This window comes from Pteropus alecto, unplaced genomic scaffold, assembly GCF_000325575.1.
Source record: "Pteropus alecto unplaced genomic scaffold, ASM32557v1 scaffold146, whole genome shotgun sequence".
Taxonomy (NCBI): domain Eukaryota; kingdom Metazoa; phylum Chordata; class Mammalia; order Chiroptera; family Pteropodidae; genus Pteropus; species Pteropus alecto.
Window position 1 is genome coordinate 15,429,018 of NW_006442107.1, and position 24,585 is coordinate 15,453,602.

General features: G+C 33.8%; 1 protein-coding gene across 12 annotated transcripts in view; it reads left to right on the forward strand.

The window, feature by feature from the left end:
• NOL4 (nucleolar protein 4) overlaps positions 1–24,585 on the forward strand; it is a 276,392-nt gene that overhangs the window by 136,542 nt on the left and 115,265 nt on the right. For 11 of the 12 annotated variants that reach the window (XM_025038637.1, XM_006919989.2, XM_025038634.1 and 8 more), the window contains one exon: positions 15,777–16,060. In XM_025038637.1, coding sequence (XP_024894405.1) covers positions 15,777–16,060 — 284 coding nt within the window. Of the gene's footprint in view, positions 1–12,785; positions 12,805–15,776; positions 16,061–24,585 lie in introns of those variants that run through there. The other variant, XM_025038638.1, reaches the window with a different exon arrangement.

Consider the following 24,585-nt stretch of genomic DNA (forward strand, 5'->3'; position numbering starts at 1 on the left):
AATCTGGCAAATATTTTCATTGTTTTCCCCATTTGAGAATATTTTTGGTTATCAGATAAGATTACCTGCAGTAGAATGCGATCCTTGCCAACTTAAAATGTTCTCTGCATCTGTCTCTAACCTTTTAGAGACTAAAGTGATCTCTTACTGATTTTATGATAACAGGGAAAAAAAATTCAGTAGGTTAGTTAAAATATAGGAAATATTTCCAACCAAACTTACAAGAACAATTTTGGCATAAGACTACCCTGAAGTTTGGGTTGTAACACTGTCACAGGTATGTGTCTCAAATGGCGCTTTTGTTGTTTTTCCACTCCATGATACCTGAGTCGGAAGGAAAAAGAGATCCCATTAAATATTACAACATGCTCGTTTTTCATTGCCCTGCAGCATCGGGAAATGGGAAGCGCACAGACTTTGGCATCACAAATACTTCCCTTGGAATCTCAGCCTCGTCCTTCCACGGTCGTTTCCTCATCTATCTACTGTAGGGCTAAGAACCTGCCTTCCATGGTGTTCTGTTTCAAAGTTCAATGGATAAAGTAATAAAACGTTACACATTTTAAGTTTTAAAATATATGTGATGAAAGTTTTTAGACTTACTGTAGTCTCTTCTATCGCCAATATATTATTAATAAAATATTACATATTCATTTAAATACATATTCATGAGAAAGAATTTCCAAAAGTATAGAAATGTATAAAGAGGAAGGGGAAGGGTCCCCTATTCTCCAGTCCCAATGCACTGTACTCCCAATAGATAATTTCTGTGAACATTTTGGTGTATGTTCCTAGACAAGGTAGATAAATGATAGTTCAGTAGATAGCCTTAAAAAAAATGGTCACCAAGTTTTCAAATGTAGGTTTCATTTTTATCATTATTTTGAATCGATTGTTGGAAAGAACATTTTGCTAATGATTTGCTGTTATTGCTATTGCTTTAATATTGTTTTTATACTAGCTGTTTTATACTAGCTGTTACTGCATGAGGTAATTTTCAGACTAAAGAAAAGTGGGATGGGAGGACAGCACACTTACTTTTGGGAATGATTAAATGTGGCAGGGTCTCTACTGGAGTACCATTTAAATATACATCTTAACATTATAGATACAGAAATGGAAGCTAAGCCAAATAAAAAACTAGCTCAAAATATTGGTATGCAAATGTCAGCAGAGCTGAAATGTGTAAATTAGAGATTTACTGGAGTCTGCTAGCCAAAGTGAAAATGAAAGCGCTTACAGCTCACTAATTAATGCTACATGTCCAATTTGACTGCGGGCTAAAAGAGGCCTATGAAAAAAAACCGGTGGCCTGGGAGAGTCAAGAGAACTAAGTCCCCTTCTATTCTGCCACTCCGTAAGACAAGCCTGACAAGCCTGCCCTTTGTCCTCAATATAACCACTTAAAAATAGGGGTCATGATCACCACCCTGTTTTCTTCTCAGCTTTGTGGTGGTAATAAAATGCAGAAAAAAGATCAAATTCCAGAAAAACCATGATACAATTATAATTTATTGCTGAACTGTTAATATTCTGATGTCTATATTGTTTAGCTATTTTTCATATTTTTAATGAGTTTTTACCAGGTCAGGCTCTTCAAGGAGCAGTTAGTGGACCAGTGTTGGTCCTGAAAACTATTACTGGTCCATGATGAGATAAGTACAAGATTTGGAATAGACAATTTTATGTCTGTAGAATTTAATAATAAATAAATGGGCTTGTATTTTGAATGTCATGTACAGGGTGTTTTTTGTTTTGTTTTATTTTTTATTTATTTTTTTTAAATTTTACAAACTACTTGTCCATGCCAGATTGGAAATAAAAAGACCCAATTCATCACCACAGATAGTCTGAGAAGCCCTGCTTTTGGGGACTGGAGCTGTGTTAGATACAGCAAGGAGCAAAAACTGACCTAGTCTCTGCTCCCTCAGCCTGGGGTTCTGGGGGAGAGCCAGATATTAATCAGATAACTATATCTAAGTGATCATTTATTTAGACTAAAATAAGTACTCCTCCTTAACCACTTTTCTCCTCTTTCTTCTTCTTCCCTTGACCTCCTCATCTACTCCACCTTCTCTCCTTCCCCTCTCCTGTCTTACCCCTCTGTTCACTTCTCTTCCCTTCTCTTCCCTTCTCCTGCCATGACTTGCTCTCTCTACTGCCTGTTCCCCTTAATCTTTCATTTGTTTTTCACCTATCTATATAGATATATATATCTGAGGAAATATATAGGTATAAACCTGAGAAAATTTGTCAACCTATACAAGAGAATAAATATCAGCAATTATAATCAACAAATTAATCAACAAATAACTATTCCAATATTCCAATTTCTTAAAGAATTTTATATTCTTTTTATGATTACCTAAGAGTATGTGCCTACATCCTTACACTTTTATTCCTCTCTCCTTTTTTCCCTTCCTTTTATCCCTCTCCTTTTTTCCTTCCTTTTTATCCCTCTAAAATTCATTTCAAATTTATTGAGCCCCTACTATGCAGCAAGCATTGCGCCTTGCCCCCCACTATATCCCTGCCTCCCATTCCCTATTCCTATTCCTAAAAGGAAAAATAACCATAAGTAATAAGAGAATTGGAAGTCCAAATTCTGTGACTATTTAACCTGGGCATGTGCTGTGTTAGGAGGCATTGTTCTTGTGAGTAGCCTTTAAAAATGTTCACAGGTGATTTTGATGTTCATCATTAGCCTACATCTTGAGAAGAAGGATGTTAGATCAAAATCTCAGATACGGAGTCTTTCTTACCTAATTCACTCTTCTGGTTGGACCATATTGGTTGTGACTTTGGCCTTTTGTAGTTTGATGGTCTTTTGGTCAGGTGCCTGCCTTGGCAGTTTTGGCCAGGGGAGGTTGTATGACTACCAAGGCAGTAGGCTGCTGGCAAATTAATTTGTTCCAGAAGGAAGTATAGAGAGGAAATTCATACCCTAAAATGATATGTTCAATATGATTAGCTGTCTAGTTTAATTTCTTTGCACAGAGATACTGAAGAAGGAACTTGGAAAGGTGCCGTCAGCAGTAAACTGCTCTCTAAAGTAGGTCATTCAAACCCAGAAAATGTTTTCTCTTTGGCTTAAGTCAAGAAACAAGGGCTTTCAAACCAGAATCTTCTGTACTTTATCCAAAGAAAGATTTTATAAATGGCGTGGTAATGTAACCTGGTATAGCAGCATGAAATATGGGTAGGAAGGGTGGGTAGTGTATTTTGAGCAGCTCTCAGCTAATTAGAAATAATCACATTATAAAAGCTCTTATCTTGGTATTATTCAGAGTTTAAATTGATACAGTTAGTACAGAAACTTAGAGAATTTATTTGTAATGGTCAACCAAGACAGATTTTTGTAATTATGATTTGATTTGGAAGATTCAGTGATTTATCTTGTATGAAACAGTATAAATGAAAATGGGTATATATACCACTACAATAAAAAAATCATTACCTTGGGATTCTTTCAATTCTTAGTTTTTTATTTTTCCCAAACACAATTTGACATTACTTTTTGCCAACGCTTTTATGATGATAAATGAAACATTAGCAAAAACAAAATGTTTTTTCTTCTATTGACTTTTTAAAAACATTGTATTTCTACTTGGTGACCTTATATATACTACTCTATGCAAAGGAGTAGTAAAGCAATCCACACTCTCCATGAGCATTTGGGGGAAAATATGACTTATGTGTATGAAAAATTAATGTATAATGTAATAGAAAAAATTTTGAAATATGAAAAGTATGAGCTTAGAAAATGGGATCAATGTGGATTGGAATCATCAATATAATTCTTTTGGCATTTGCGGAATACCCACTACACTCAAACCATAATGCTAGCTTCAGGGCATACAGCAAAGAAAAAAAGCCTAGCCTCTGTTCTCTCACTCTTTATAATTTAGTATATTTGATCATCAGAGGAAGAGGAAGAGGGTACGTTGCCGGAAGATATTTCTTCAACTTCAGTACCCCCTGCACTAATACTCAGTAATGATGATTTTATCACTTTATTTCCGACACCTCCCAGGATATTTCCTGTGATGCCTAGCCCCACTACCCTTCACCACGTACTTTTTCTCATGCTTCCTTGACAGCTCCCTGTTTAGAATTTGTTCCAAGCCACCTTCACTATTGCCTTTCTTCTGCCCCCACCCTTCTCTTCCTCCTCCGTTTGTACTCTTTTTAGTGGTTTCCAAGTACTGGTTGTGACATCTGCCACTAAGAGCTAGTTTTGCCATTCATTCACTGTGCTACCTTTAGTGAATCACAAGACCTTTTTTAAGATTTAGACATTTTCACATTAGTGAAATGGGGTAATTAACACCTATTTTACCTCACTGGGTCCCTGTGAAGTATATATTAGATCAATTGCGAAAATCGCTTCCTAAATAGAAAAATAAAAAATATGTTACTATTCTCCTTCAACAATAGGATTTTCATTTTCTGTATCCTTTAAATACTCATGCTCATGTTGGTTTTCTTTTATCTCATATATTTGTAAAATTATTTTATTTTTTCTCTTATCTATTCAAATCTTTAGCAAATTTCCTAAGATGATTTCATTTGCTATAATTTAGCCCTGAATGTTAAATGTAATTGGTTATCCTGTATTCTTATAATCATGGTGATATTGAACATTTATCTGCATTTATAAAAACATCATAGCCATTATTCTAATTGCAAGAAGACTTTAGTTACAATGAGTGGAAGGTAGTAAGCAGGCCAATCACTGTGACTTCTGATTTTATGAAATACTACAAAATGGGTAACCTCATATGACACTTTTTAATTAGTAGTGTCTCTAAGAGCCTCCTAAATCAATAGTTAACTCATCCCCCCCTCCACACACACACATAACACGCTATCTTTTTCAGACTCTTCTCACAATACCTAAATATATTTCCTGCCGAGGCATAGCAGTAGGGTTAAGACAGAAATTTGGCCTGAAATTGGGAACCAGTTTCTAATCCTGTGTTTGTCACTGTCAGTGTGACTAGAGCAAGTTCTTCATTTTATCTGTATCAAGATCTTTAAAATAGGAAATCTGAGTGTTATCTCTAAGTCTATTTTGAATATTATAAAGGTAATGACTACCCAAATGACTTATACAATTAAAGTATTTAATGATTCAAAGCAATTGTTATTATTCAGATAAGTCTATTATAAGTCCTTTTGTTTAAATAAATCGAAATAAATTAGTCTTTGTTAAGGAGATACTAGTCCTCTGACAAGTATTTAAATAATAATACTTTATAATTTGTCGAATCCTTTAAGATGGCTGATAAGTTTATTAATACTACTGTTACTGATGATACTGGATATCAGCTTCTGAGATAGAAATAGTGAAGAAAGCTTGGTGAAAATGTCTTGGATATCAAATAATAAATTGACATTAAGAAAAAATCACAAAATATTGATTATAATAAAATTACAGATACCAGAAAACAGAATTCTTAAGACCAAAGTAAGGCAAATTGTATCAGTGGTGATCCTATCTGAAAATGGAGCCCATTCCATGCCATTCATCAGAAAAACTTAATACAAGGCACTGTTTACAATGGTGTTGGAAGAGCTCAAATGCCAAACAAGGTATAGTAAAGCAACTAGAAATTAATAACAAAAGAAAGAATCTGCTATAGCCAGATGTGCAAAAGCAGGGGAGGAGTTGGTATTACTAGAGCCTGAGAGCCCGAGCTACCTGGTAGGATGAGATTCACCAAAGATACTTTCTGGCAAGAGCTGGGACATAGAGAAGTTGAAGTTTATGCTGGAGATGGAGAGATCGCCTGAACCAGAGAGAGTGTGTGGGTGTGGGATGGGGAATAGGGATAGCCAGGCATCTTCTCTTCTTCCCATCTTCAGTCTCTTGTCGATATCTCCCATTATTTAACCAAGTCATAAGACAGTAGGCAAGGGAATATGGAAAATGGTTTGCAAAGAGAGGAAAAAGAAAAGATCTGAGAGCAAACCAGCAAATTACCAGTATAAAATGAAGAAGCATGTGGGGGAAGCCTTTTGGAATACTTAATTTAGGATATACTTATCCTTTAAGTTCAAAAAGTACTTGGATGCCTAGGTTTCTTGCCATCTCAAAATGTTAAAATAGTAGCTTCAGTTTCCTCATTGAATAGTCTTGGTTCATCCACTACAGTAGGAAGAGGAAATTGGGAAGGGGGGCTTAGAAGAAAATATCATGGAGCATGCCTTCTAATCATCAGCCTCTAAGTTACTGTAAAACCTAGAAATTAAATAGTTCTAGTATGATTGCAAAATTTCTCCCTCTACACTCCCAAAGCACAGTATACTTCTTTACCTGCTTGCTAATGGCTGACAATACCAAGAGAAAAAAGCCTGTCATTACACAATTAGAGATAAAAGGTTTAAATTACAAGTACCTAGCCAAAGTAACATTTTTCTGTGGGAGAACTTCAGTCAAAGGATGATCAATCAATCTGTCAATCTATTCCTCAGTAAAACAATTTACAGAGATCCAGTGTGCATTCAAATAGCTGGAGGATTTGCCATAAAGATGGAAAATAGAACATGAGGGACCCATAGAACAAACTTTGAAGATCTTTGATAATTTTCCCTAGAATAATACTCTTTCCTACTATGTAAGCAAAATCGACAGTGATTTCAGCTCATGGTACACAGCTCTGCTTTACAAACATAAAAGACTCAATTTTGCAAACATATACTTGACTTCGGTAAGTATATCTTTATCTTTAACCTTTTAGTAAACATAGAAGCATTTTGAGAAAAATCATGGTTTTTTTTATGAGTCTTTTCAAGTGAGGCCACACTGGCTCTTGTTTATGAGTTTTGATCGAGAGAGACTACTTTGCTTGCTGAGTTCTTTTTCTGAAAATTTCCTAGAGATTTATTTAATGGTATTGTATTAACCTCAGATTGTCTTACTAAACTCAGAGTTGAGGGCTGTCATATTTAGTTCTCTTAGTATCAACAGTTGCCTCCCATAATTTCATATTCAACCAATTAGTTGTTGGATATTATCTATGTTAATTTCTCACATGTTGCCCCAACATTCTTGTACAAGAAATGCTTCTAGATTCCCTGCCCCCGACCAAAGTAAATTAAATTAAGTTGTTGGTAGAGTTTAATTTCTTGTGGTTGTAGGACTGAGGTCCTTGTTTCCTTGGTGGCTGTCAGCGGGGATCTCTATCGGCTCCTTAAGACTGCGTGCATTCATTCCTTCTTATGTGACCTTCTCCATTTTCAGTTAATCAATGGTATACTGAAAAACCTTGGTTCTTTGAATCTCTCTGACTTCCCATTCTGCAACTAACCAGAGAAGGCTCTGTGCTAAATGCTCATGTGAGTAAACCAGGCCCGTCCAGATAATTTTCCTATTCAAAATCCATTGTACCTCATATGACATCCCATAATCACAGGAGTAATAGATTTACAGATTCTGGGTATTAGGGATGGGCGCTTATACATACTTATAAGAATGTAAAAAGACTCACAGTCTGTTTTTAAATAGATACTAAATAGATATGTGATTGTGATCTCCGATTGTCCAGTTCAACAATACTTATTGAACATTTACTATGTGCCAATCACATACTAATAAAGGAATAAGAACTGGAACTTGCCCTTCAATTGCTAAAATTTCATACTTATACACATCTGAGAGATAGACAAACTTTTTTGACATTTTGATAATTTTGTCAGAATCGTTTCCTATAAATTGCACGAAAAACTGATTCTGTATAACTTCTAATTCTTCAACTTCTGACAGATAGTAAGAATACTTTAAAATCTTTAAATATTTGATTCAATTATATCTCTTCTCATAATCTCTGAAAGTGTTCTTCTTTCAGGTTTAGAACACCCCAGTTCTTTGACTATATTTTAGTACATGACTTCAGGTTCCTTCAACATGTAAGTTATATTTTTTAACTGGACATAGTAAAGTCACTTAACATTTCTGTTTCTTGTTTTTTCAAAAGTAAAACAAATATTATGCATTAGTTGCTTTTTCAAGTTAAAAAACTGTCATTGGCTAAATTTAAAAAAAAAAAACAAAATACAAAAAATGGGTATTTATTGGAAGGGCACTGGAGTTTCTCATAAAATTCATAAAGGAGTTGGTCCCCCAATAATCTGAAAAGGTAAGAACCAAGGGCAGGCCCAATTTTAGGAAAAAATGGCAATAATTTTTATACTTCCTTTCTAGAGATTAACATAAAAAGAACAAGTCCAATGAGTCCCTTTTTCTCTGTCTCATAGCTGCAAATTTTTTCAGGGTAGCAAGAGATTATGCTTCTGTTAGCCTATCATTATATGTTAGGAAGGGATTTTATGCACTAGGTTTCCATCCCTGTAGATGCTTAGTACATTGCCTTAGTTGGCTGCTAAAACACACATACAACTTTTTCATACTTCCAAAGATAATTCTGCTGAATGCTTACCATCTATTTCACATAAACCACAAACAACCTTATTTTTCTCCAAAAGAACTAAATCTAAGTCATATCCAGTTAGTGCACTCAGAGCTGAGGCCAGTTCACCAAGTGATATTTGTTCCTCTTGTAGTTCTATGATAATTGAAATTATACAGTTAAGGGACTAATTAGTATATTTATCTACCACCACCATACCCTATATACAACAGTGTAAATAAAAACTTAAGGAAATAAGGGATGTTCTTAATGTTCAGACACTTGATAGCAAACAAAGAAATCCAGATAAATATGTGAAGACAGCCAAAGTCCTACCCAGCTGCAAGACATTTATTTCAAACAATAAGCTTGTTATTGTTGGGTCCTCTTTTTTGTTGTTGCTACAGTTTTTCAGGATAAAGTATTTATTGATTTATTTTTAGCAAGCAAAAGTCCTCTTGAGTTGTTTGGCTAAATGCCAAGTTAGGGAAACTACTTTTGGATCATATTGATTCCAACTTGTTTTTGGAATAACTCACCCCAAATCTGTGACATTGTTTTCATTTAACTTACTTATAGTTTAGCATAATTTATGATAAATTCCTGAGCCATTTCTCCTATAAATTGTCAAATCATTTTCTAATAGAATGACTTTATAGTAATACTATATGACACTGTTTCTTATTTCTATTATCCATCTAATGTGTTTTCTGAGACATTTCTCAAGGAGTTAGCTGTCAAATCTCTTCGAAAACATTGAACTGCTATCTAATGATTTTCTTAGATTCACTTTAAATTTAACATGAGAATTTATCATTGTATATCCTGCTTGTTATATGAGACAGAACATTATAAAACTCACAGTATTGTTTTGTTTTTAATTTGTAGCAATAAATAGCTTCATAAGTAAGCTGCCCATGTATGAATACCTTACACAACTGCATTAGTGTGTTTACTATCTATGTTATACTATCTATACTATTAGTGTGTTATACTATCTTAATTATTTATCAATTAATTGATAAATAAGACAATGTCATAGATAGACAGATGTATATCTGTATAATGTAGAGACAGACAGATGTATATCTTTCATGTCGACTTTGTATTAAGCACCAAGCTGGGTTCTATAGAGGAGCACAAAGAAACATAAGATGTAAAATACATACCTTTTGGACACTTACAGTCTAACTGGTAATTAAAACATAGACTTTTGAGCCATAAGATGACAAGGTATTATAAGGTGAGAAAAAGGACTAAACAAACCCCCAGTGAAATCTAGAATATTAAGGTTGGAGTAGGAATTTGAAAATCTGTGACAGATATGATTATTATGGTACCATTTAAGATAAGAAAAAAAAGCATGCCGTCCAGTTCAAGATCACTTATCTTGGAGTCCATGGATAAATCAGGTGGCTCATGATTTGGGGGGAGAACATATGTATGTATAAATTTTTACTTATCTTTAACTGAAGTTTAACATTTTATTGTATTATGAATATAGGTAGTAAAACAGTAATATTCACAGTAATATGATTTCATCAACAAGAGAAATAGATGTTTTCAATTCACATTACAAAAATATAAAAAATGTTTATGTATATTGTTTTCTATGAAATATCTACTTTTTTCTTTGAAACCCTAAACCAGCTAGTGGGTAAGCATGAAAATAATAGTCTATAATTTATTTAGGCAGTTAAGAAACCATTGATATGTTATTGAATTAATGGCCATTTAAAAAAATGAGTCACCTTAGAATTGGGAGAAAATTTTGTAATTGGTCAGTTGACAGTGGCTTTGAGGTAGGAACTGAGATAGACTTTTCTCAGACTAGACTCACATAATCAGTGGGCTTCTCCAACTACCTGCCCTGGGAAAACAATTAGTAATTTTATAAGTGATCCAGAAAAAGGAATATACAGTAAAAAACCCACTACTCTCTAAAATATACAATTCCATGCCTTAGAATGTAGAGTATACTCAATCCCCAGTCCCCTTTCAGCTCTTTGCTGCCTTTGGTGCTTTTTCTCATTCATTCTCTTGAACAAGAATAACCTCCACCATCACCATCATGTATCAACATAATCTCACTTTCTTCAAACTGCACCTCTTATAAAAGGTCTTCCCTGATATTGTCCTCATTTCCGGAGATTGTAGGTGACTATTTTTTTGTGAACAACCTTGTTTATTTATTCTGCCTTATATAAAACTCTCATGGGTTAGATGTTATTTTCTACCTTGCATTGTGATTATTTTGTTATAGTCTAGGTTATGAACAAATTCCGTATGGAGTCTCAATGGACTCACAGTGCCAAGAAGAGTGTCTACCACACAATAGGTATTGGGTTAAAATATAATGAATAAAATACCCCCTCATTGATAGCTCAGAATTATTTTTATGCATTGTGCTGTACTTTAGTTATATGCTTTGAAACATCCAGCTTACCTCTGTGTCTTCTCTGTATTACTTTTTAAATTAGAACCTATTCTTTTAATGGCAAAGGCTGAATTAGGAGCTACCACAAAAGGGTAACAACCCCTGTAGAATTAATTTAATGGAAAACCGGATGCTCTTGTTACTTTGTCCTTTACCCTTGTAGCAGAAGTCATGTATGTGTGTGTGTGTGTGTATATATATATATTTATTTACACATATTTATTTACATTAGCAAACTTCTTAGTGTGGAATGTTTTGATTTCAAATGTAGCATCACTCTTTTGTACATGTTTAAGATAGTGTTACTAAATATATAATCTGGATAATATTTTGAAAATACCAACACAAATAGATAATTGCATTCTGATTATCTGTTCAAAGATTTTTGTGGTATTGAGGACTTGGAAGTACAAGACTTTCGTAGTCAACAATTGAAGTTTTTGCATATGAGAAAATATAAAACACAGAACAGGTGTTTATCTAAGTTTTAAAAACTGTATTATAGAAAATAAGTAAAATGGAAATTCAAAGAATTGGAAGGTGATCAGAAGGATTTGAAGAAGGGAAATGCAAACATGGAAGGAATTTCTAGATGGACAAAAAGGTGACAAAAGCTGGAATGAGACAGGGAGTTGGCTTGAGGCAAGAATGGAGCAGAGTGATGCAAAGGATCGGTTTAGACTAGATGCCTGCTTTGTGTTATAGAGTAAAGGGAGTTATGGTGTAAAATATAAGGTTTAATCTAATAATAGATAAACTTACATTTTTATTGGGGACCCTAGAGCTGGGAGAAGACTTGGAGCAGAGATCAGGGGTAATAAAGAGAATCGTACCTAAACTCTACATTGCAAATAGATTTTGAAGAATTAGAAATTTTTTCCACCTTTTTGGATATCAAGGTACTAATCTTCTGGAGCAAGGTTATGTATGTGTATATTTTGGGTTTAGAAGTTAGTCTTATGGTAAAATATGAAAGGAAATTTTTCTGAAGCAGTATCAAAGGATTAAAGCTGGAGGACTGTGTTGTATCTGGGGGCAAACGATAAAAAGCTTTTTGGACGCTATAAGCATCTGACCTGGATTTTAGGACTAAATTTCCAAGTACCAATCTTAAAATGAGGGTAATATATATTTTTTTCCTATTCATTTTTCCCAAGGCATTTGGCCTAAAGGCCATAATGAAGAGCTACTGAAAGTGACTAAGAAAGTAGGTCAGGTGCTTTGGGAGATTTCAAATACATTTATCACATTATTAGGTAGGTAGGTAGGTAGGTAGATAGATAGATAGATAGATAGATAGATAGATAGATAGATAGATAGATAACTTAAATACAGACATATACATGCTATAATAGGTTAATTATCTTTATATAGAGAGAGCTAACCATTGAATCTGGTACCGATGAAACTACTTCACACAAAATGTGGGAATGTTAGAAATAATCTAAACAAATAGTACATCTAGGGTCTGTACTAATTGGTGGAGGGAATGAAGAGTAGAGAAGGAGAAAGAAGACAATGTATGGCTTGCCACTTATAGTTCATGTTACTACACCTTGTACTCAAGAGCTGCCGCACAGGTAACTTGGATGGCCCTCTCCACAAGTCCATCCCATCGAAACTAACCTCAGCACAAATGCAACCTAAACATCCAACTGCCCTTCTGATATCACTAGATTCCACACTTCCCTGTCATCACATTCCACGTTCTCCTCTGTTGCTACGTACTCTGGGCACTCTTAATTTCCAAAGCTCCAGGTGCTGTTTTTCCTTGGGACTCAAATACAGAATCTTTGGTTCTAAAGCTATGGTACCCAGGCTGAAACTTGAGAGAATCACCATCATCCTGGGCTTGTGAACCTAAGGCTGTACCTACAGATGTAAACACTACCCCCTCTGTGTAGCAGCCATTACGCACACAACAGCAGCCACTCAGGATGCAGCAAACTATGTTAGGTAAGGAAGCAGTTTTCCCTTTTAAAGCAATAAATTAATGTGAATTGGTTCTGATAAACAAGAGTCTGAGATTTGTGGCTTTTAATACTGAAAAAGTATCTTTAAGGAAGAAAGAATAAAAACTATTAATGTGGTTACAGGAAACTAGACAATGAAAACTGCTTGATTTATCCTGTTTAATATCTGCTCACTTCTTTATATTGAATTTTTCTAATGTAGATATCAAAAACTTTCTTTTAAATTTTGATTTATAAAATTATGGTATGTGACTATTAATTCTTTTACTATTTACTTTATAAAATATGTGAATACATATTTGATACAAAAGAGTAAATCATTCATTGTTCTTCATAAAACATATTGATTTACTCAGGAATGAAATATGTAAAGCTGTTGAATTTAGTTACCTTGGTAACATCTGGAGTAAACTACTCTGTCTAAAAATATTTTCTCCTTTATTTGTTTGTAGCAAAATTATAAATACATGATTTTTATTAAATAATCTTCTGATAAATTATGTTTATCTTATCTGAAAAATGAACAACTGGTACACTGTTTACTAAATATGTATGATGATTTCAGATTAAAGAAACAAATATAACATGTTTAAATTTTAACTAAAATAGATAATGGATTTGTTTTATGCAAATGTACATTTGATTTTAAAATGTAATATTCTTTAGGGTTATTCATTCTTTTACCGTACTGATAAAAAATTCTTGCATGAAATAGTTACCATTTTTAAAGGATTTTAGTACAAAATGTTAAATCTCATTTTTCTTCATGAACTAAAAATTTGGACATGAATATATCTATTAAATTTTCCTTTGAACTTTCTTGGAAAGAAATAACTTAAATAATCCAAAATGACCTTTCATACTTTTGCATAAGGACTTGAATTAACATAAAAGCACATGCATAATGATTTCTCAACCTAATAGTTGTGGAAAGTGCTATGTCATATTATTTATGGTCAGTTTCCTAAATTCTCTTACGTATGTTTCTCTCTACATGAAGTCTTTTCTTGAATGGGTACATAAAAAGAACAATTTTATAGTAGAATCTTTAAACACATATTAACTTTTTCTTAAAATAGTTTTAGAAAAATTAATTTAAAATATTAATTAAATGAAAATTAAACATTAATGCTCTTTGATTTTATTTTTTACTGGAGTTAGAGACTTGGCTTTATCCTTCACCCTTGTCTATCCCACTATCAGTCTTACCTACTCTATTGTTATGATTTTTGTCCCCTCTTTTTCTGCACCCCTGCTGCTATAGTTTGAGCTTTCAGCAGTGCCGGCTTAGATGACATATAGGTCGCTTAACTTGTCTCCCCAACTTCCATTCTGTTGCCTTCATACTATTTTTCATGTCTTCATACTATTTTTCTCATCAGAGTCAGAGGAATCTCTTTAAAACATAGTGTTAACATCACTTACCACAATAAATTTAAATTGTTCCTTTTTCATTCAGTACAATCTAAGCTGATAAACAAAATGCTTCCCAACACGTTCTCTTCTTCATCCTTTCCTAGGTTTCTCTCTTTCTTACTTTCTCTTTTGTGCTCAGCTCTATATATTCTTTCCTCTGTGACTTTGCACTTGCTGATCTCTAGGTAGGAAGTGCTTTCCTCCAACTTTTTCACCTGTTTAAGGCATACTCATCTTTCGAAATTCAGTCATATGCTACCGTCTTTTGGAAAACAGCAATATCTTTATTCCTTGTTTTGGATCATAGTCTTTTTTTTTTTTTTTTTGCTCCGCTCCTCATTTTAGTTGCATGTTTATTTTTCTGTCTCTTTTAGTTACCTGTGAACTTATTGAAGGCAGAATCTCTATAGCCTAGTTATTTAACCACCTTTAGGTCCAGTGTAGGCACTCAATAAATGTTGAATAAATGAACGAACAGGTGAGTTATATTACTCCTTCAGAATTTAAATATTATTTCTATGAATTTAATTGATTAGAAGACATCGAATATTTTATCGTACCCAACAAAAATACAGCATACTTGAAAGTATTCAGAAATTAAACAAAAATCACTAATATTGACTATTATTACTCTTGCTCACTCATATTTATATGGCTTCATTAATAGCCTTTAATGAAGGGAAACAATTTAACGCCTTTATCCTTTAGAATCTTTTAAAATTAATAGCAAATTCTTATCATATGTATAAAAATGAAATTAAGAGAAACAGAATTTGATTGTTTTATGTAAACTTGTTTCTTGCTCTCAGTAAGATGTCATTAATATACTTTTTTTCTAAACAAGCTTATTTATTTTAAGGCAGAAAATTTTAATTAACTCTGCTTCTTCCATTTCTCTGTTTTGCTTTTATTCTATAGTTATTTTATTTTCGTTAATTGGAAAATTATATATGTTGTAGATAATAAAGAATATTATAAAATCCAGTGCCATACAGTTAAGAAGAAATCACTATTAACAATTTAGATGACATCTTTTCAGTCTTTTCCCTCTGTTTATATGTTTTGTTTGTTTGTTTGTTTGTTTACAAAATTGGGATATTGACCACATTCTTCTGTAGCTAGATTTTTTTATTTGATCTTTCATGACTCACATTTTCCCATATCTTTAAAATAGGATAAATGATATTTGATCAGAATTTTCACCAAATCTGGATAGTCTCACTGGAAAAACAAAAACTATTTGGAAAATAATTGACAATTGTTCTCTTCGTTTAAATTTACTTTTTGAGATTACATTTGAGATTAAACTGTTCTCTCTACTTTTTTTTCTGTTACTTTACTTCTTGTGCATAAATGTGCCTACTAGATTAAAAATAACAATAGCTACTTCACAAGTTTATTGCTAAGGATAAGTTATACATTATATGTAATATTAGCACAATGCTAAGCACATAATAGGAGCTCAATGAATGCTAGTTGAAATAGAAACTGAATAGCATATTAATTAAAACCAAAATATAAATTTTTTGTTTCCAACAGATGATTCTGCTGCAGAGAGCTTTAATGGCAATGAAACTCTGGGGCACAGTTCAATTGCTTCAGGGGGAACACACAGCAGGGAGATGGGTGACTCCAATGGTGATGGCAAAACTGGGCTGGAACAGGACGAGCAGCCACTGAACCTGAGTGATAGTCCCCTCTCAGCACAGCTGACTTCAGAATACAGAATAGATGACCACAGCAGTAATGGAAAAAACAAGTATAAGAATCTTCTAATTTCTGACCTCAAGATGGAACGAGAGGCAAGAGAAAATGGAAGCAAGGTAAGGTCACATTACAATTTTCAGAGAATTTTTAAGTTGGTCCTGAAGGTCACAAAGAAATACATGTTTATATAAGAGATGGAGATTATTGTCACTAAATATATTTTAAACAAATTCCAATAATACATTACCAAGAAACATAACCATAGATTTCTTGTGTCCATATTATATAAGCAATACATTTTAGGAATAGCAATGAAGAAAATGAATCATGTCTCAAGCAAAGCTGTTGGTGTGTTTTTATACAAGGAATCACTTTTTTAAAAAAATTATGTTTTGTATTAGTTTCAGGTATACAGTACATTGGTTAGACATTTATATAGTTAATATTAAGTGATGCCCCGATTACTCTAGCACCCATCTGTCTCTATACATAGCCATTATAATACTGTTGATTATATTCCCTATGCTGTACTCTATGTCCCCATGTCTGTTTTGTAACTACTAATTTGTACTTCATCCCTTCACCTTTTTCTCTCAGCCCCCCCAACCCCGCCCCCCCCGCCTCTGGCAATCACCAGATTGCCCTTCGTATCTGTGAGTCTGTTTTCATTTAGTTTGCTCCTTACCCCCCCTCCCCTCTGGCAATCACCAGATTGCCCTTTGTATCTGTGAGTTTGTTTTCATTTAGTTTGCTCCTTTTGTCCTTTAGATTCCCCATATAAGTGAAATTGTATGGTGTTTACCTTTCTCTGACTTATTTCACTCAGCATAATACCCTCTAGGTCCATCCATGTCATTGCAAATGGTAGGATTTCTATACATGGAATCATTTGATTTAATAATTCTTGCTTATATAATCTTATGGATCTGTCTCTGGGAGTTTTTGAGCTCAGATGTGAAAATTTAGCTTCCAGAACACAATTTTCAACTAAAAAAATCACTATCTAATTTCTCCTAGATTGGATAGGTGTATGTAGTAATAAAGTTTCAATTAAATTCTTGAGTTTTCTATAGATTCCTGAGGACTTTGGTCGGTAATTTATTACACATAGGAGAAATGTGTCAGTGTTCTAGATGAAACATGTGGATTAAATAACTACTTGAACAAGTAATTTATCATAAACTGTGTTATACAAAAGACAGAAACATGTTTCAGACATATCTAAATTTCTAGATTCTTTATATTAGAAAAAGTTACAATCCTCCCCATTCCTAATTGATTTTTTAAAAATTAAGCTTACATTACTACCAGTTTGAAATAATGCATGGTGATATTACTGAAAAATTTATAATTTTTGAAGGTATAGTTTTCAACACATGAAGACTTATAGAATATATATTTTGGCTCCCTCCTCCCGCCCCTATGCCCCACTGCTAAATTAGAGTTGTAGAATTGGTCTTTTGAGATAGATCCTAAAAGCAAAATGTCTTAATCTGAATTAATTTCTGAATTTGCTGAGGCACTGTGCTTCCTAAATTGACTCTATTTAATACTTCATACTTGCCTGAGGATGTATTGTTTTATCCTCTTTTAAGCAAGTCACTAGGCATTATCAGACACTTAAGTACTTCTGCCTGTGGGAGGCTGCTATAACTTTTGCTGTGGTAAATGCTCAAATATTCTCTTCAGTGGTTTAAATCCAACTCACACAATACAAATGATTTTATATTCACTAATAGGACCTGGATCACTGTGTTACTTTTTACAGAACAAAATAACCTTTAAGTTTTTCTACCATCCACATAATTCTGTCTTTATAAAACCTAAACAATCATGAAATGTCCTTTTTATGCTCTATGTATCTGTCAAATATTTTTCTAAAATTATCCCGTGGTTTGCACTTTTATCTCCTTGTTTACTATTACTGTAGGAACTATGCTCGTAAAACACACTCTTGCATACATTAAACAGAACGAAGTTACGTTTTTACTTCTATTGAAATGGAACGATGAAATACACACTGTTTGGGCTGTATATGTTGAATAAGATGAGAAATAGTCCTGGGGAGAAGGAGACACCCCTAAGAAACTGAAAGTTCAATGATTTGGTAAAGGAAGAACAGCTTCCACAACCAAATGAGGAATAGCCAGAGAGGCAGAAGAAAAATCAGAAGGGTACAGTGTATGGAAGCTAAGTATAAGTCTACTTTTTAAGAAAGAGAGAGTGGTCAGCTCTAATGGACAATGCTGAGATGTCAAATAAGATGAAGACAGAAAATAATGGAACTTATGAGAACAGTTTTGGGTAGCACATTGGGGAGGGACTCTATTCATTCCTTCAAAAAAGACATTAGATACCTGTCACTCTTGCACCAATGGAGTAGTTAGCAGACACAACTCAAAGAGAGGAGAGTCTTTATTCATAAGGCCCTTCTTTATAAATAGTTTTGATAAAGAAAGTATGTATACATAGAGAAGTTTCTTAATTAAAGCATAGGCAAATATCTATTCCTGTGTTAAAATACTGAGTTCAAAGTAAGAAAACATTTCTATTGAAGTAATAAAGATGGTTTCCTGGAGCAAGTGAGTCTTGAACTTTGAAGGAAATGTAAGATTACCATTTTTCAGAAGGGGTCTTCTGTTAGACCTTGTAAAGGACTTGGAATGCAGACAGAGAAAATGAGTTGATCTCATAGGGTAGGGAACCATTGTCCATTCAGAGCTAGGTATGACTTCATAATATGGTGTTTGAGGAATAACCTGATATTATGTAAGATAGACTATTTGCCATCAATTAATTCACCAAATATTTACTGAGGGACCTCCTACATGCAAGGCACTGTTGTGGGAAGTAAAAATAAGGAAACAAAGCTGGATCCCTGTCCTTCAAAAGTAGGAAAGAGAGGCAAACTTGTGATTATAATCTGATTCCATAAGTAATATGATGGCTATATGGTGGGTGAAATGAGAGAACAGAGGTGGGCACTCATAGGATTTTATAAAGAGATTGATGCCAAGATGAATTTGAAGGGCAAGTGGAAGTTATTGGGGTGGGAGGAATACGTATGGCAGAGCATGTTTTGAGGCATAGAGCCATAAGAGAACATAATTGGCATGGAGATTTGTGAAGAGTTTAGCATGGCCACAGCAGAGAATGTGTGTGTGGAAGGATAGAATATAAACAGGCTCCATTAATAAAGGGTTTGTAGGTCAGTTTAAAGATTGTATTCTATATTTAGAGTTTAGCATGATAAGGCTGTAGTCAGCTTAGAATTTTAGAAAGATTTCTGATAACATTATAGTGGATGAATAGGTTAGGGACTAGGAAAATAGGATGAAAACTAATTCAAGAGCTATTCTGGTAATCTGGAAAGAAAATAATGAACATGTCATTTTCGTTCTTTTGACATTTTATTTGGAGAAGCTATATAGAGCTATATACTGCCCGAGTCCTGGGAATGTCTTTCCCATGGGTACAATATGAATAATCTTTGTACCTCTATCCATCCTATTAGGACATAATATAAGATTGATGTGTCTACCTTGCCTACTGCAATATGTCTAGCACTTGGTTAATATCTGGTATATATCAGTCCATCAGGAACAAATTGCATAAAAGGAGTTGTGGAAGAAAAAGAACCGAAGGGGAAAATGAAGGCAATCAGATAAGAGTAGGAGATATTTTAGAAGCCAAAGTATAGGGCATTTCACATCTGATATAAGTGGTTAAATGGAGCCATTCTTAGGTGAAGTGATCCAGGTCTAGACTTGGACAATAGTTAGGAGAGTTAATCCTAGGAGTTGCATTCAAGACGTGGCAGAAGCAAAATTAACAGACTTTGGGAAATTGGATTGGAGACAGTTGTAGAGGCTGGGTAGGAAAGCCGAATCATTTTAATTGTGAAGGAGACACTGTTTGGACTTTTGTTTTAGGGATTCTTCTTGCAATCTGAATTCATATGCAGAGTGCTCTAGGGTTCCTGGTTTTGGATCAATACTTGTCTTACCCCACGGCTATCAGGTGAACTTCATAGTAAAGGTTTAGCACTCATTTGTTGAGTCAATGCTACCTTTTGTAGTCCTTAGAATTGTTGCATCACCTCTGGAAAATTTGTAAAGTGAAACTACTACCAATTTCTTCCAGTATTTTTCAAGCTAGCCAGCCTATATTCTTCCTTGGAGGAATATAAAAGCTTAGTTATATAGCATCTCTGAGAAGCTTAGATTCCTGTGAGCTTGATATTGATTATGTCATGATTTTATTATCAATAATATCAAACAAAACTGATTATAAAGCATTTAGAAAACTAAACAGTGAACAGAAATACTGAAAAAGAATCGCTATGCTGGCTTCTGCCATTTACTGATTGCTTATTATTATGCAAATTAACTCACTAGACTAACATGGAATCAGATTAGCCAGTCTAAAGAATAAATATATATTTCATTGAAAGAGTTTAGGTGATATTTATTTTCTACTTGCAGATAGCCAGATTTTTAGAGGACAACTAGTAACATTAGAGCTCAGAAAAAAGAAATGTTGCTTAGAACTTGGAAAATAAGATGTATGAGGAAGTGTTAAGGGACTAATTATATAGAAAAAGAAAGGCTAAGAATACACAAATGTGGGTATAATTTTGTTTAAAAATATTAAGAGAATAAAAACTAAATGAGAACTCTAATACAGAGAAATACATAACTTTAAAAAACTGTATTGTTTTTCTCTTTTTAGTTTTCTCTTTTTCTTTTAGTATTTGTGATTCAGCTGCATTTTACTTAATATGGTAAAATATTCTAAATAAATCTCCCAAAAGAACAATGTTTCAAGAAATAACTATGGCAGGAAAGTCATTATTGTTTGAGGGTTAATGTGTCACTGTGATTACTGCATATTTGGTTTTTGGCTCACTTCCCAAGGCTCTTCAATTTTCACTTTATTTAAGTAATAATTTTTCCTCAATGTGGTCCAAGTGACATTTATTCAATTAATCTTTCCTTTAAATTTTTACCAAAATGGATATTACCATTCAAATTAAAGTACGTAAAATATTTATCATAATTACCATTAATAATTGCTATGCAATTTTATTTAGATGTGATGAATGGTAGCTCATTTTTCAAAATATCTCTTTGAAATACTTAGGAATAATGAGATTGCCTTTTAAAACATAAGAGAAACGGATTAACTTTTGGAATATTATATGTTGGTCTTTGTTATGTGAATATTCCAGCTCATTATTGTTTTAATTTGATGATTTTCAATATCTAGCTTCTTGGTGTTATATAGAAATTTTGGCCCAGATCTTTTTCAGAGAAGAAACAACAATATATATTTAGCAAATGTGCCTAATATGTGCTAAGCACTGTCCTGGGTGATAGAGCAAAGGGTAAAAAAAAGAAAAAGGTCTCTGTCATTAAGAACTCACATTTTGGTCAGAAAGACAGACACATAAGTAAGACAAATAAGTGTATTATAGTATGGAAATTAATTTATATGTTGGAGTGCCTTCTAGGCCTACTAACCGTGCCTTGGAAAGTTCTCAAGTTAATTTTTAATGGTTAAGTAAGAGATAGCCACTTGGCAAAAGGGAGAAGGGAATTCTTAATAAACAGAGTCCTGTTTATTAAGGTAAACCCTATAAATGTCGAAGATGGAAATGGTGAGAGATAAGTTTGAAGAGGTAGTTCAGGTTGTCAGACTAGGGTAGGCTATGAATGCCCTTTTAAAACTTGAACTTCATTCTGTATTTGACACAGCTACACTTTAGGATGTAAGAGAGGAAAATAGCATGGCCAGATTGTGTTTTGGGGTACATCATTGTATTTTTGTTACCAGGTGGCTTTAAGTGGCATAAAAAGGAAGAATCTGCTGACAAAAGATGAGGTCCTACCTTAGTGAGGTGGTAGTAGGGATGGAAAGGAGAGCATAGGTTTAAGAAATTTTAGAATGTTAAATATACAGAATTGGGAGTTGGTAAATGATGGAGAGTGTGAAGGAAACTTAACAGCTATAGGATACAGGATATATCAGTTCTGATATTGAGATGTCAATGATGAACACTTGTGTAATACTTTTATATTCATTACTCAAACCAGCTCCGTGTAGTAAGAACAAGTATAATTACCAGCCTCATTTAAACATAAGGACGTAAAATCTTGTGGATTATAAGTTATGTAACTGACATTAATTACACAATTTGTTAAGTGATAGAGCCTGGTATGGAACCCAGCTTTCCTCACTATAGTCCATGTGTTTTTCACTACACCCACTGGCCGATGCTGTGTAAGACTAGTCATCTCTATGGGCCATATGGTGACTATGATGGGCATGCTATCCAGAGAGGCAGAGATCTAGTACAATTAGTGCATAGTTCCTTGATAAATAGCAAATACTTGCAGTGACATTTTTTATACAAATATTTGTTTTGCTCAAATAATTGGTATTACCAGGACTCATTGAAACACACCAATATTGACTCAAATATATTCCAGGGACAGAGCTATATATGCAAGTGTGTCTTAATATAATAGTTTATATTATTTTCATCAATATTAAATATTTGATGAGTCTTAAAGTATTTCCCTAAAAGCAATTATCTATAGCCTCACTATTAGCATTTATAAAGTATATTTTTGAAATAGAGATCTTAGATTTAGTTGGGGTCAAGAAGATAACTTGGGTGACAGAAAATTTAAAAATTAGGTCTAAACTTGGTCCCAGGAAATAACAGTGAAAGGTAATGAAAGGTAAGATTTGTTGTCAGGCACTAATCTAAGAACTGTCTCATGTAATTGTCATAATAACTCAATGGAATTAAGCTCTGTTATTATTCTCCTTTGTACAGATGGAGAAACTAAGACCCAAAGACATTACAAATATGGCTACACTAAGAATTTCTAGAATTTGGATTTAAATTCCAAATCATTTAGCCCTCATTTCAACCACTACAGTGTAAGTTGAAATCATGGGATAGGGCCTGAAAATGAGAAGTAGCAAATTTGACTTGATGCTGAGACCCCCAGCTGCTATTTTGTGGCTCACAGTTATTCCCTGATCAGGAAGCTGCACTTCTCAGCTCTGTGACTTTGAGAAAGTCTTTACCTTTCAAGCCTGGATACTTTATAAGTAAAATAGGAATAATAATATAGGCAATTGTGAAGATTAAATAAGACTGTGCATATTATGTAAGTGCATAATAAAGGAATTGCTGCAGTGTTTGTTATTGACTCCAAAATTTGGGGCTTAGCTGAATATTGCAAAGTTGTGCTCAATTTATAAATATTTATTTGTGAATTCGAATATTCATTTTTAATAGCCTACGAGTTACTTACTGAGATTGGCAATTTGGAGATGCATATTAATTTATTTCAGCCAGTAAATACTACTTTCCTTTTCTTCCTCCTTTTGTCTCTTCTTCCTTTCTTATTTCCTTTTAGTTATACCTATTTTCCATGAATCTGGAATATATAATACATTCCCAGAGGCATGGTATAGGCATTTATTCTAGGACCTATTTCTCTGAATGTATAACATGTACTCATAGAAATAAACCCTAGGATACCTTGCAATTTCTGCTTGTTAAAATCTTTCCTGATCCAGTTGAAATCTGTCCAATTCAAATGTCACTTCCTTTATAACACCTATCTTGATCACCTCAGCCAAAAAAATAAAACCTTTTCTTTTCTAAACTTCTGGAGAAAAAGATCCATGAGGAATGAGGACAAGGTGACAAGTGGTGGATTGGCGAGTGGTGGATTGCATGGTCACACACTAAAGTGACTTACATGCTTAAGGTTTGCTCCCTACAAAATGCTCAACCAGAAAGACGCAGAGTGGAACTATGTGGTATTGCTCTTGTCCCACTTGCTTTTTTATACCAGCATTTTGCTCACACTGCCACCTGCCTTCCCCAAACTCCCCACTATGCACTTGACTCTTATTTTAATCTGGGATATGAGTATGTCCTATTCCAGGTAATATGTATACAGTCTTATCTCTCTGGACCAGAGATTCTCCTTTGAAACTTTCACCGTAAACAGTGATCCAATTGAATAGGACACTAAAAGCACACACACAAAAAAAAACAAAAGCAGATTTTTTATTGGTTTCACTTTGGTATTTAAGACAAGTTTTTTTTTTTAAGATTTGACTTTTTTAGAGCAGTTTTAACTTCTCAGCAAAATTGAAAGGAAGGTATAAGATTTCCCACATAACCCCTGCCCCTACACATGCATAGTGTCCCCAATTATTAACATCCCCCACCAGAGTAGTGCATTTGTTACAGTTGACGAGCCTATATTGATACATCCTAATTACCCAAAGCTCATAGTTTACCTTAGGTTCACACTTGGTGTTGTATATTCTATGGATTTGGACAAATGTGTAATGACATGTATCTGTCATTAATGTATTATATGGAGTGTTTTCATTGCCCTTAAAAATCCTCCATGGTCCCCCTATTCATCCTTCCACTGCTTAAAGCAAATTTTTAAAAACTGAAATGAACCCATGATGTTTATTTCTACATTTTATTAGCTAAGATATTATTCCTGGCATTAACCTTCTCATCTCTGGAGCCTCTATAATACTGAAATAAGTAGACAAAACTAATATTTGGAGAAATTATGTTTGGGTCACAATT